This window comes from Balaenoptera acutorostrata, chromosome 2, assembly GCF_949987535.1.
Source record: "Balaenoptera acutorostrata chromosome 2, mBalAcu1.1, whole genome shotgun sequence".
NCBI classification, from domain to species: Eukaryota; Metazoa; Chordata; class Mammalia; order Artiodactyla; family Balaenopteridae; genus Balaenoptera; species Balaenoptera acutorostrata.
This window is the reverse complement of record NC_080065.1, coordinates 181,582,575-181,597,352: the sequence shown is the minus strand read 5'-3', so window position 1 is coordinate 181,597,352 and position 14,778 is coordinate 181,582,575. Positions and strand designations below refer to the sequence as shown.

The following is a 14,778-nucleotide window of genomic DNA, read 5'->3' as shown; positions in this document are numbered from 1 at the left end:
CATACTGCCACCTGCTTCTTTATCAGCATCAAGGCTGGGAGATGCACCCAAGTTTTTGTGTCTGTTCCTACATTTTCATCACTGCATAGCATTCCATAATGGATGCATCCATTCTCCTGTTGATGAATATTTGGGCTGTTTCCAGTTTGGGGTTCTTATGAACACGGCCACTGTGATCATTCTTGTCCATGTCTCCTGGGGCTGATGTGCAAGTTTCTCTTGGGTATACATATAACTGGGAGTGAAGATGCCAAGTCAGGGATATGCATGTATTCACCTTTAACCATTAACACCACAATGCTTTCTCAATGGGGCATGTCATCTTTAGCTCCCCTGGCAGTGGAGGAGGGCTCCCATTCTTCTTTCTCTCTAGCATTTGATGCATTTTTGTACATCTACTGGGGGTGGAATAATATCTCATTGTGGTTTTAATGTGCATTTCCCTGATTACCAAGGAACCTTAGCATCTTGTCCTGGGTTTATAGCCTGTTCGTGTTTCCTGCTCTGTGAACTGTCTGTTCACGGTTTGCACCCATTTCCTATGGGGTTGTCTTCTTAAAACTAAAGAGGAAGTCTTTTCATATTCTGTATATGAATTCTTTCTTGGGATATAAACATAGCAAATGCTTCATCTTGGTCAGTGACTTATCTTGACTTACTGCTTTCTGATGTCTTGATAAACGGACATTCTCCATCTGGCCAAGATTCTTTTAATCCATAGCTTGATCTGACCTTGGCTTTGTGGAAGAATCATACTGCCTCCACTTATTAGCTGCTCATGAATGATGAGCTGATTTCAGGATCAAAGAGAAAGTATTACACTGGGACCACAGGCAAGCTCAGCTTGCCAGGCTCTAGTTTCCTCATTTGCAAAACGGGGAACAATAAGAGTAGCTGCCTCGAAGGGTTGTGAAGATGAAATGAGTCAGTACATATAAAACTCTCAGAATCGTGCTTGCAGAAAGACCCACGTTGCCTGTTTTTATTGCTGTTGTTGGTTCAATTAACCAGAGTTTAACTGTCCCTGGTTTTACAGGGAGCCTCTCAGCCCAAGAACACAGGGAAATGTCTCTCTTCGTAGGGCTCCCCCTACTACTTCTGTGTATAGAAAAGACTCTGACTGTGCTTGCTATTTTCATGTTATAACTGCCTTGTCTAGTCCAGGGTTTCTCAGGGTCGGTGCTTTTGACATTTGGGGTCGAATAATTCTTGGTTGTGGGGTGCTATCCTGGACATTGTGGGATGTTTAGCAGCAGCCCCAGCCTCTACCCGATAGATGCCAGTAGCACCCCCAACTTGTGACACCCGAAACTCTCCAGACACTGCCAAGTATCCTCTGCGGAGCAGGGGTGGGGGAAACACAGAATCACCACTGATTGAGAACCATAGTCTATTGAATCAATATATTTACATATATATTCATTCAGCTAATATTGATCGAACCCCAGGTGCTGTACTAGGTGTTAGAGATATAATGATCAACAAGATAGTCGCATACACACACCCATACACACACAATTACAAAGCTAGATGGTGCAATGTAGGGAAAGAGGGTGGAATGAGAAGGTGTAGGGTCTGGCCCAGCCTCGGATAATACAGGACGTTTCCCTGAAGAACGGACTCATAAACAGAGGAAGCCACGGGTGAAGATTAGTGAGAACAGTGTTTGGAGCAGAATGAACAGCATGTGCAAAGGCCCTGAGGTGCGAAGGAGCTTGGAGTGTGTGTGTGTTGCAGGGGAGGGGGTGGAGAGAAGGTTTCAGTAGCTGGAGCTGAGGAGATGAGGGCATGTGGCATGAGGGGGGGCCGTCTTCGTATTTATCTCCATATGCCCCTTGCTGCCTGGAGGCTGGCCTCCAGCCTATTACCAGGCATATTACCTTCTGCACCGGGAACATGCTAAGCTGCTTCCCACCTCACGGCCTTTGCCCTCACGGTTCCCCCTGCCTGGAACAGTCTCTGCAGTAGAACTCCGCGTCCTTCAGGTCTCAGCTCAGATGTCACCTCCTCCAAGAGGCCCTCCCTGACCACCCCAGCGCTCTCTATCACAATGCCCTGTTCTATTGTCTCCATTCTGGTCATCATTAATCTGAATTTTTTAAAATTAATGGCAGACACACCTAACACAAAATTCACCATTTTAAAGTGCACAATTCAGTAGCATTCAGTACATCCACAACGATGCACAAACACCACCACTATCTAGTTCCAAAATATTTTCAACACTCCAAAAGGAAACCAAACTCTCATTAAGCAGCCACTCCCCACCCACCTCCCCCAGCCCCAGGCAACTATGAATCCACGCTCTGTCTCTGTGGATTTGCCTGTTCTGGACACTTCCCATAAATGGACCCACACACTCTGTGTCTTTTGGTATCTGGCTTCCTTCTCTCAGCCTGATGTTTTCAAGGCTCATCCTGTTACCGTCTGAATTGATCTTTGCTTGTCTCCTGGCTGTTTCTCCCAATTAGAATGTCAGTTCCAGGAGGGATTTCTGTCCATCTGGTTGCCCGGTGGCTAGAGCGCTGCCCGGCACACAGTAGATGCTCAGGAAGCACCAGGGGAGGAGAGTGGCCGACCCCTGGGATGGAGCCCCTCCCTTCCCCCTTGCTGGGTGTGCAGGATGGGCTCTTGTTGGTGGTGAAGCTGGAAGAGACCAGCACAGGCCTGCTGATGGCCACAGGTCCCTGGGGACTTTGTGATCTGAGACCTCTCTCTCATTGTCCCATTCTCAGGGCGTCAGCGGTCAAATTTGGGGTCAGATTGCTGGCATTCTGCACTGTGTCCACCAAGGAGGTAATGACCTCTTAGACCAGAGGCGCAGAACTTTCTTCTTGAGTCACACACATGTACACGTCTGCCTGCCCAGTCACGTTCTTTATCTGTTGTCCTTCATCTTGCTTTTTTAATTTAATTTTATGTCTTGGAGAATGTTCCATTTAGGGAACCATTAATCAACATTTCTGGTGTTTTTTAATTGAGGTGAGATTCACATAACGTAAAATTAACCATTTTAAAGTAAACCGCTCGGTGGCATTTAGTACGTTCACAATCTTGTGCAACCATCTTTTCTATTTAGTTCCAAAACATTTCCATCACCCCAAAAGGAAATTCTGTTCTCATTAAACAGTCACTCCCCAGCCCCCCGGCAACCACAAACCCACTCTCTGTCTCTATGTACATTTATATAAATGGAATCACACCCTGTGTGTCCTTCTGTGTCTGGCTTCTCTCACTGAGCATCGTGTTCTCAAGGTCCATCTGCGTTGTAGCGAGTGTCGGGGCTTCACTCCTTTTGGGGGTCAAATAATGTTCCATTGTACGAACGGACCACATTTTGTTTAACCATTCACACGTTGAGGGGTGTTTCGGCTGTTTCTACCTTTTGGCTACTGGGAACTGTGCTGCTGTGAACACGGCTGTGCGTTCCTGGTTCCTGGTGTTTTCTTACACAGCTCTAGAACATTCCACCATGTGGAGATTCCATAATGCATATTACCAGTTCTTCATTGCTGGATATTTCCATTTCTTCCAGTCCTCTGCTGTCCAAACAGTGCTGCAGTGGCCATTCTTTGTATGTAGTTTAAAATTCTTTTAGGTGAATAATACTTTGGTGTTTCCAATTTACTTTGATTTTTTTTTTTCTCTTTGGCTGCACTGCAGCACGCGGGATCTTTGTTCCCCGACCAGGGATCAAACCGGCACCCCCTGCATTGGAAGTGCAGAGTCTTAACCACTGGACTGCCAGGGAAGTCCCAATTTACTTCAGTTTGCCCTCAAGTGGGAGTTCTATTCCCGATTTTAATTTTTTTGTGGAAACAGATACTTTCTGAAAGTCCTTTACGGTAGCCCCAAACAGCTTGTCATGGTGCTTGGCATGGGGTAGATCTTTTATTACATTAAAAAATTTTGTTATATTTTATCAAAAATTTCACATTGGGGTAGGGATATAGGATTTTGGTGTACAGTACATCTTTTATTTTCTAGTTTGGCAAAGGAAACCTTTATTTATAAAACATTAATTGCCTGGAGGAAATTTTTCTCTGTATGCTATCACCATGTAACACATATTTGGAAAAGTGATGAAGACTTTTTAACAATGAACACGTAACTGATACATTATGGACAAGACCTAAGTCTATATTGAAAATGAGAAGCTACCGCTCATATTATTTTCTCCTTATATTTTATCTCTAGCAACACCTGGAAGCCCAATGAAATTAGCCACAAAATATTTTTAAATTGTCCATCCTAAGCATAGTACAGTTTTTTCACATATCATAGAATTTATTTTTGGTGAAGAGTTCTATGAATTTTCAATAACGCACAAATAGAGCTGGCGGTGTCGTGAACCACCCCACCCCACAATGTACCCACTACTTGGCTACGATAATTGTCAACGTGAAGTTGACCTTGTTCATCTCCACGCGACCACGCCCCCCGCCGGCTGGTTTTAAAGCCAACCCCAGACAGCACGTTATTATTCCAGGTTGGGAACGCCTTAGCGACAGGGATCCTCTTCTGTAACTGAGTCCCAGAGCCGTTGTTATCACACTTTCAAAAGCTACCATCCTCTCTTCGTGTCACCTGAGATCCAGGCAGCATTCAAGTCCTCGATTGCCTCACAGGCACCTTGTTTGCGTTGGGATCCAGCCAGCAACCACACAGCGCATGCGGGTGATGGGCCCCACCTTGACTGGGGTCCCTCTGGCTCACGCGAGGGAGCCCAGGTTCGAAAGCGGTTGGTTTGGGACTGATTTTGAAGGCTGAGCTGATAGAATTTGCTGGTGGACCAGATGTGGGGGGCAGAGGGGGGAGGGGGGAGGAAGAAAGGGGGATGGGGGAAGAGAGGAAGGAAGGGAGGGAGGGAAGGAAAGGAAGGTGGGGAGTGAAGGGTGAATCCAGGGTGACCCTAAGGTTCTGGCCAGATCCAGTCGTTCCAGCCGGACCTTGGACCTCCTTCTAGTTTCTTCGTTTGCCGCATGCTTTGGGCACGTCTTCACATGCATGTTTATAGCTTCGTCTAAATTGGCTGTGCTTTGCTGCTTGCTTTGCTCTGCTGATGGGTCTACTCTGTGTGTATAAGCTCCACGGAGACTCAAGCTCATCTTCTAAGGCGCCTTTTTCTAGCTACCTGTTTTCACTGAAATACAAAGCCGGTACCTGCTAGTATAGAACCCTGTGTAGGTCATGGGGCTCCATTCGCCAGAGGCTATACCCCCTGGTTCTGATCGAAATATCTGGAGTTGGTAGAACGTTAACCGCAAATCTAGAATTTATAACAACTGCTTGATTCTTATATGGAGCACACTGTGGGTCACAAACAAAATAATACAGTTTTCCTCATGGAAACCACTGAAACATCACTCGCAATCAGTGTCAACCGGCTATCTTGCCCTCCAAGGGGACAGCTGAGGATGTCTGGAGATACCTTTTGATTGGAACAGATTAATGTATTGGATTTGTGAGTTTAATTACATGCTTGGGGGGGGGTTGATTAAGGAAACATGTGTGGCCAGTGTTGAATTGTTTGGGAATTTTAAAAAATATTTATTTATTTGGCTGCGCCGGGTCTTAGCTGCTTGCGGCGTGTGGGATCTTCATTGCGGCATGCGAACTCTTAGTTGCGGCATGCATGTGGGATCTTAGCTTCCCGACCAGGGATCGAACCCGGGCCCCCTGCATTGGGAGCGCGAAGTCTTAGCCACTGGACCACCAGGGAAGTCCCTGTTTGGGAAATTTTGATTAAATGCACGAGCTCATTAAGCAACATTTTTTAAGGTATATATGTAACTGTCTGCTAGGGCTGCCATAACAAAACACTGCAGAATGGGTGCCTGAATAGAAACTTATTTTTGCTCAGTTGCAGGGGCTGGAAGTTCAAGATCAAGGTGTCAGCAGGACTGGTTTCTGGTGAGGCCTCTCTTCCAGACAGCCGCCTCCTTGCTGTGTCCTCATGTGGTAGAGAGAAAAAAAGAGAGCTGGTTTTCTCTTCTTCGGAGGACATCAATCCTATTGGATTAGGGCTCCACCCTTGTATTTAACCTTGACTACCTCCCTCAAGGCTCCATCTCCAAATACAATCACATTAGGGGGGTTGGGGCCTCAACATACAAATTTTGGGGAACACAATTCAGTCCATGAGAATAACTATTAATTCATGTTATGTAGATGTTTAGAAAAATGTTGTTTAATAGATTTAAGGATGAACACATTGAAAGTCAAACAAGCTTAAGGAGTGGTGCTTGTCCCTCATCATACACAAAAGGCTTCAAACAGTGGTGTCTGTCAGTTCCTGAGTGTGCAAGGACCCTGGGCAGCCAGGAATCTGCAGTCCTCTACCAATGGATTCACGGCCATGTGACCCTGAGCTTGATTACTAACACAACATCCTCTAAAGGGGCTGCATCAACTTTTACCATAGTATTTGAGAGCCCCTGTTATCCCACATCCTCAAGAATATAAGGTCTTTTTCAACCTTTTTGGTCTTACATCATCCGATAGGTGAAAATTGCATTGTATTTTCTATTGCGTTTCTCTCTGGACTGAGATGGAGCATGTTTTCCTGTTTTTAAAAGTCATTTAAAAATGTGTTTTCAGAGAATTGTCTATTCAAGCCTTTGTCCCATTTCTCATTGGGTTATTGATCTTTTTCTTATTGATTCATTGGCATTCTTTACATATTAAGGAAATCAGGCCTTTATTGATTAGATGTGTTGCCTATATATATTTTTTCAGTTTGTTGTTGATCTTTTGATTCTGTTCATGGTATTCTTTGCTATGTGAAAAATTTAAAACTTTTTATGTAACAAGATTTACTCTGTTTTTTCCTTTATGCCCTTTGGGTTTTCATGTTGTACTATCTTTTTTCTTTTAATTTATTTATTTATTTTTGGCTGCATTGGGTCTTCGTTGCTAAGCACGGGCTTTCTCTAGTTGCGGTGAGTGGGGGCTACTCTTTGTTGCGGTGCATGGGCTTCTCACTGCGGTGGCTTCTCTTGCTGCAGAGTACGGGCCCTAGGCACATAGGCTCAGTAGTTGTGGCACGCGGGCTCTAGAGCGCAGGCTCAGTAGTTGTGGCGTACAGGCTTAGTTGCTCTGCAGCATGTGAGATCTTCCTGGACCAGGGCTCGAACCTGGGTCCCCTGCATTGGCAGGTGGATTCTCAACCACTGCGCCACCAGGGAAGTCCCTCATGTTGTACTATCTTTAAGGCAACCAACCAGAGCAGAACTCTCTCGTGAGAGTTGCTTTCCTTCAGGAGACCTCAAAATGTTTTCTCACCCAAAGGATCACGTGTGGCCTTGGCCCCTATTGTCTAACTGTTTAAGCCACTCTTCTGGAAACTCAAAGACTGAACACCCTTTGGACTTTACAACTGCTCTATCATCTGGCATACAGGCCACTCTCCTCTCCTCCTAGGTCCAGGACAGGCATGACTAATCAACCCCAGGATTCTGGGCAGACATGACTAAGCAGACATGGGAGTTGACTTCAGACCTGCAGCCCCTTTGCCAGGCCTGCTAAGTTCCCTGCTTTGTGCCTTGCAGCACTGTGAAGAATGGTCTCTGCGGACCTGGAAGGGCTGAAACCCCAATGACTTGAGAAGAGAAGGCCGAGGACCTTAAAGCAGACATGAATCAAGAACGAGGTATGCTGTGTGAGAGAGAAAGGTGCGCTGAGTCAGCCATGGCTTTTTATAAAGGGGTCCGGGCCGGGAGAGTCAGGCACAGTTCCTCCCTGCCCCAGCTGCTGGCCTTGGCGGAGATGCCTGAACCTGGGAGGCCAAGTCTCTATATGTGATGGCGAGCAGAGGTGGCACGGGCAAGTGGTTGACAGCTGGGCCCTGTTGTTCAGAGCAGAGCTCTGCTAGCCGGGTGACAATGGGCGAGTCACTTACTCTTTTGAAGCCTCGTGTGTATTGTTGGTACTGGGGGCGGGGGGGGGTGCATTGATAATAGCACCTCCTTATTAGGATGGTGAGCCTGTGTGTGAGCCTTATTAGGATGGTGAGCCTGTGTGGGTAAAGCACATAAATATATAATATATATAATACTATATGTTACATATTATATATTATATATAGTGCAGATGTAACTGTATGTGTATATATATGTGGCAGATGTAATATGTAATTGTTTATATAGTACAGATATAATAATATATAGATTGAGAATATAATTATATAGTACAGATATAATTATATACATATATAGTGTAGATGTAATTATACATATGGTACAGATATAATTATATACGGTGCAGATGTAATAATAATGTAATACAGATATGTCTATATATATATCATTTGTAAATAATATGGAATTCTAGTTAATGATTCAAATACTAAAGGCTGATTCACACCAAATGATTAAAATGTTTTTAAAAAGAGTGAAATAATGCCATGTGCAGCTACATGGATGGACCTAGAGATTATCATACTAAGAGAAGTCAGAAAGAGAAAGACAAATACCATATGATATCACTTATATGTAGAATTTCAAATATGACACAAATGAACTTATCTACAAAACAGAAACAGACAGACATAGAGAACAGGCTTGTGGTTGCCAAGGGGAAGGGGGGTAGGGGAGGGAACGATTGGGAGTTTGGGATTAGCAGATGCAAACTATTATATATAGAACAGATAAACAACAAGGTCCTACTGTGTAGCACAGGGAACTGTATTCAATATCCTGTGATAAACCACAATGGAAAAGAATATGAAAAAGAATATATATATGCATAACTGAGTCACTTTGCTGTACAGCAGAAATTAACACGTTGTAATAAATCAACTATACCTCAATAAAATTTTTTAAAATGATTCAAATGTTGAAGGGTGAAATGGACAGCTCCAGCTTACTTTGAAATGTATCAAAAAGTAAGATGGCAGAATGGATGGATAAATAGAGGGATGGCTGGATGGAGATGTGATAAAGCAAATACAGCAAAATGCTAGAAGTTGTAGAATTTGGTGGTGGGTAGAGGGCATTAGCTATACAATCCAATTTTTTGTATGCTTGAAAATTTTCATAATAAACTGTTGAGAGGGTAAGGAAGAAATAAATGAAAGAGGAAGCTTGAGTAGACCAGCACTGACCATACGACTTCACTCGAGGTGTGGGATTAATTCAGGTTCAAAAAGACAGCCCCCGCCACCCCCCCAACTCCTGAGTTATTAAATGAATAAAAAAAGTCTGCCACCCAACCCTGGTGACTATTTGCAGTTACTCCTGGGCCGTGGACCATTCACCGAGATGGAGAAGTCCTTATGAGGCTTTCAAAACACGGGCCAGGCCATGAGACCCCCATGACCATCCCTGAATTTTTTCGGGAGTCAGTCAACCGATTTGGGACTTATCTAGCCCTCGCATCAAAGAAGAATGGAAAGTGGGAAGTTCTGAATTACAACCAGTACTACGAAGCTTGTCGGAAGGCTGCAAGAGCCTTACTCAAGGTAAATGAGTCATTCATTTCTTCCTTCATTCATTCATCATGTATTAAATCATTCCTTTTATGTATACATACATATGGGACAAAATGCACAAGGCACCCCAAGATACAAGGTTAACTGGTGAAAAATTTCCTTCCAATCTTTGTCCCCTCTCTTATGGGGGTAGCCACCATTTGCAGTTTTTTCTATGCTCTTCTGGGGAATAAATTATGTGTACATGTTATATAATTCTATATATGCACATTTTTACACACATGGTAGCATACTATACCCGAGTCTACAACCTTTTTTTCTGTTAGCACAGTGTATGTGTATATTAGTTAGCTACTGCTGCATAACAAATTACCCCAGAACTTAGTGACTTAAAATGACAGAGCTTTATTATCTCTTGGTTTCTGTGGGTCAGGAATCCAGGAGTGATTTAGTTGGATGTTTCTGGTTCAGGATCTCTCATGAGGTTGTAGTCAAGCTGTCAGCCTGGGCTGCATCATCTGTACATGGCTTCTGTACATGGCTGGCTCTTGGCAGGAGGCCTCAGTTCCTAGCTCCATGGGCTTCTCTGTAGGGTTGCTTGAGTGTCCTCACAATATGGCAGCCAGCTTCCCCCAAAATGAGTGATCCAGGGCTTCCCTGGTGGCACAGTGGTTGAGAATCTGCCTGCCAATGCAGGGGACACGGGTTCGAGCCCTGGTCTGGGAAGATCCCACATGCCGCGGAGCAACTATGCCTGTGAACCACAACTACTGAGCCTGCGCGTCTGGAGCCTGTGCTCCGCAACAAGAGAGGCCTCGACAGTGAGAGGTCTGTGCACTGTGATGAAGAGTGGCCCCCGCTTGCCGTGACTAGAGAAAGCCCTCGCACAGAAACGAAGACCCAACACAGCCAAAATAAATAAATAAATAAATTAATTTAAAAAAAAATGAGTTATCTAAAAGAGAGAATGAACCAGCTGGGAACCGTGATATCTTTTATAACCTAATCTCAGCAATGACATACTATCACTTCTTTCACAAGGTTAAGCAGACCTTGATACAATATGGAAGGGGATTATAGTAGAACACAAACACCAGGAGATGAAACTCATCTTGGAGGCTGGTTGCTGCATTCTGAGATCCTTCCATATTGATTTATTTTTTTCAAAAAAAATCCATCCAAAATGGATTAAGATCCATTAAGATTTGGTGCTCTTACTTTAAGTAAGAGAAGCTGGTTTATGTATGACTGATTTGGTTTTATGTGTCCAGTAGCATTCCAGAGCCGGGAAGTAAGATGCTGTTTTTCATTCATTTTTTCTCCTATATCTGGGGAGCAAACAAAACCATACCACTTTAAAATTATACTCCTCTGTATGCCAAAAAAAAAAAAAAAAAAAAAAAAAAAAAAAAAAAATCCATATTCTTTTCAACAACTGCAAATACGTATGTAACAGTATTGACTTAACCAGCCCCCTGCGGGTGGGCATTTAAGTTGCTTCCAGCCTTTGCTACGATACGTGGTGCCACATTGAACCTTCTTTGTACAATGAATTCCTACAAAGACGATGCCCTTTAAGTCCACTCACAATGTATGAGAGAATCTGTTTACCTATGTTACTGTCAACATCATATTATCGAAACTGTTCATCTGGGCCAATCTGATAGGCATGTTAGGCAGAATTCTAAGGTGACTCCACCGAGATTCCCAACCTCTGGTGTACTTGTGCTGTATAACCTTCTCCCTGTGACGGTGGGCTATGATGGGATTTCCCTCCTGAGATGGCAAAGGTGAAGGGATTTCACAGATGTCATGAAGGTCTCTAATCTGTTGACTTTGAGTTCATGAGAAAGGGCAGGTGCTCTGGGTGGGCCTGACTTAATTGGGTGAACCATTAAGAGAGATTCTCTTGCTGTCCTGGAAGCAAACTGCCATGTTTGGAGAGGGCCATGTAGCAGGGGATGGCATACAGACTCTAGGAGTTGAGAGCGGTCCTCAGCTGGCAGGTAGCAAGAGAAGAGGATCTCAATCATTCAACCACAAGGAAATGAATTCTGCAAACAACGTCCAAGTGCGGGGCCCCCAAGCTTTGGAGGAGGTCATGGTCTCCACCGATACCTTGATTGCAGCTTTGGGAGATCCTAGGCAGAGAACCCAGCTGTGCTGCCCCCCAGACTCCTGACCTGTGGAAACTGGGATAATAAATGTGTGCTCTTTTAAGCTGCTACATTTGTGATGATGGGTTATGCAGCCATAGATAATGAATGTAACAGACATCTCGTACTGTAAAAAGGCATCTCCTGATGGTTCTGATTTACAGGAAATCCGATCACATTTTGACCTAGACCCAAGCTCCTCTCTCCCCTCCTCTGATGTCCATGTGTCTTCATCTAGAGACTGTGAGAGGTCGGAATTAGGAACCACCTGCTTGGGCTGGATTTCTTCTTGGCTGCCCTTACCCCCACGCCATAGTGCTGTGGCTAGTTCACCCTTCCTGAAAGATGGTCCTCTTCCCCTATGCACTTAGTTCTGGAGTTCAAGGACCCCTGCTCTCCTAAATCTCAGGAATCCAATAAGAAAGAAGTCAGTTTATCTACACATTGATAGAGACACTGTCCACAGTGAAGACAGCCTTTCTGCCACTAAGCATAAACATGTTGCATCACGTTCTGAAGCATCAGCAGGCAGACGCCTTCCAAATGCTTAGGTTTTCCCCGGGGACAGAGGGTCACTGCCAGCCTTGCCCAGATGACTAAAAGAGTCAACAAATTGGAGTTTCCAGGATAAAAAGGGGGGCGACCACCAAGCACGATCACTTTCATGTCCAGGTCTCCTGATTCATCCTAAACCACGTTCAGATCAAGGCTATGCCTTCAAAAGTGCAATTTATTACCACTATAGGGTATCACTCTTTGAGTACTGTTATGATTAAAAATAAAAATGAATTCATTAGGATGGCTAATTAAAAAAACAAACAAACAGAGAATAACAAGTGTTGGTGAGGATGTGGAGAAATTGGAGCCCTCAGTCACTGTCAGTGGGAATGTAAAATGGTACAGCCACCCTGGAAGACGGTCTGGCGGTTCCTCACAAAATTAAACTTAGAATCACCATATATGATTCTGCAATTCCACTTCTGGGTACAGACCCAAAAGAAGTGAAAGCAGGGGCTCACACAGATATTTGGACACCCATGTTCATAGCAGCATTGCTCACAACAGCCAAAAGGAGGAAGCGACCCAAGTGCCCATCAACGGATGAATAACCAAAATGTGATCCGTCCATACAATGGAACATTAACCTTAAAGTGGAGTGAAATGCTGACACCTGTCACAACGTGGATGAACTCGGGGACATTATACTAAGTAAAAGAAGCCAGACACAAAAGGACAAATATATGATTCCACTTATAAAAGGTCCCTAGAGGAGTCAAATCCATAGGGACAGAAAGTAGATGGTGAGGGCCAGGGGCTGGGGGAGGGGGTGGGGAGTCAGTGTTTCATGGGGACAGAGTTTCAGTTTGGGAAGATGAGAAAGTTCTGGAGGTGGATGGTGGGGATGGTTGCACAACAATGTGAATGTGCTTAATGCCACTGAGCTGTGCACTTAAAGTTGGTTAATGGTTAAAAAATAAAATACATAGGGGACTTCCCTGGTGGCACAGTGGTTAAAGACTCCGCGCTCCCAATGCAGGGGGCCCAGGTTTGATACCTGGTCAGGGAACTAGATCCCACATGCATGCCGTAACTAACAGTTCGCATGCCACAACTGAGGAGCCAGCGAGCCACAACTAAGGAGCCCGCCTGCCACAACTAAGACCTGGTGCAACCAAATAAAAATAAATATAGAAAAAAATACATAAAAATTAGAATAAAGGGGGTATTACAGAGAGGGAGGTAAACCAGCCTCCCAAGAGTCACACAAAAAAAATCACACTCCGGATTTTCATCTCAACACGGGCTGTCCCCCTTGTGACTCCGTGGGCTCTGGGGTCTGCTTTCACCTGCCAGTGAGCAGATCCCATCCGGAAGCAAACCACCTCTGTTGCTTCTGTTTTCTGTTTGTCTGTCTGGTTTTGCCTTCCCAGCTGGGCTTGGAGCCTTTCCACTCAGTCGGCATCCTTGGGTTTAACTCCGTCGAGTGGTTCCTCGCGGCTCTTGGCGCCATCTTCGCGGGGTAAGACCCCGGGCCCGGGTCCCTGTGGATGTTGGGCGGTGCTGCTCTGGGAACTGGCAGCCCCAGGCTGGTTCCCACGGAGATGTGCGCGGGGGTTGCAGAAGCAGCCGCAGGCGACCCGGCGAGATAGACACACACACCCGTCTAACAGAGGACTAGTATCTCATATACACAAGGGACTTCTACAACTCAGGAATAAAAACACAAAAAGAGGGACTTTCCTGGCAGTCCAGTGGTTAAGGCTCCGCGCTTCCACTGCAGGGGGGCACGGGTTCGATCCCTGTTCGGGGAACTAAGATCCCACATGCCGCTCAGTGCAGCCAAAAAAAAAAAAAAAAAAGATTTTTAAATGGGCAAGAGACTTGTACAGAAACATCACTAAGGGAAGTAGCCAATAGGCACTTGGAAAGATCCTTGATGTCATCAGCCAGCAGGGAGATACAAAGGGAACCCACAGCAGAATGGTTCAAAGCAAGAACAAAAGGTTGCAAATGAAGGGAACAGGTGGAGAGGTGGGGGGGGGTCCAATCCCCACCTCTTATTTGCCGTGGGACCCTGAACAAGTGACTTCCCTGCCCTGAACCTCAGTTTCCTCATCTGTAAAATGGGGTATTGTGAGGGTTCCATGTCATAATGACAACCTGGGAGCCCGTTCTCTCATCATCACTGTCATTTTTGTCCTTTTCATCACTGTCCAGCTGTGGAGGGAGGGAAGCTGATGCCGAGGCTGCAAACTCAGACCTTCCCTGCAGACCCTTCCCCTCCCCCCACCTTCCAGGACGTTCGTTCTCGACTTAAGGTGTATGGGGCACACTCGTGCACGTGTTTTCTTTTCCCAGGGGCTTCTGTGTTGGTATTTATGCCACCAACTCTGCGGAAGTCTGTCAATACATTATTGCTCACGCCAAAGTGAACATCCTGCTGGTGGAAAATGACCTACAGCTGCAGAAAATCCTTTCGGTAAACCCCTCCGTCCCCCATTGCTGCCTGCCAGTCACCGGGGGAAGGAGTGGGGGGTGTGTGTGGAGTGGATGTGTGTGGAGTGGATGAGTTTAATTTCCAATGCATATTCATTTCCTACTCGGCCTCTGTTTTTAAAAATGTGTTTGTTGTTATTTTATATACAGTTCACTGTTTATCAGTTTTCTTTTAAGACGTTATTTTGAACCTTG

The 14,778-nt window shown here is 45.1% G+C and overlaps 1 protein-coding gene across 1 annotated transcript in view; it reads left to right on the top strand.

The window, feature by feature from the left end:
• Positions 1-7,596: 7,596 nt before the first annotated feature.
• Positions 7,597-14,778, top strand: part of ACSBG2 (acyl-CoA synthetase bubblegum family member 2) — a 30,050-nt gene continuing 22,868 nt past the window's right edge. Inside the window, exons 1-4 of the mRNA XM_007169105.2 lie at positions 7,597-7,651; positions 9,231-9,460; positions 13,518-13,606; positions 14,446-14,566. Of these exons, the coding sequence (XP_007169167.2) occupies positions 7,636-7,651; positions 9,231-9,460; positions 13,518-13,606; positions 14,446-14,566 (456 nt within the window). The 5' untranslated portion in view covers positions 7,597-7,635. The remainder of the gene's footprint in view (positions 7,652-9,230; positions 9,461-13,517; positions 13,607-14,445; positions 14,567-14,778) is intronic.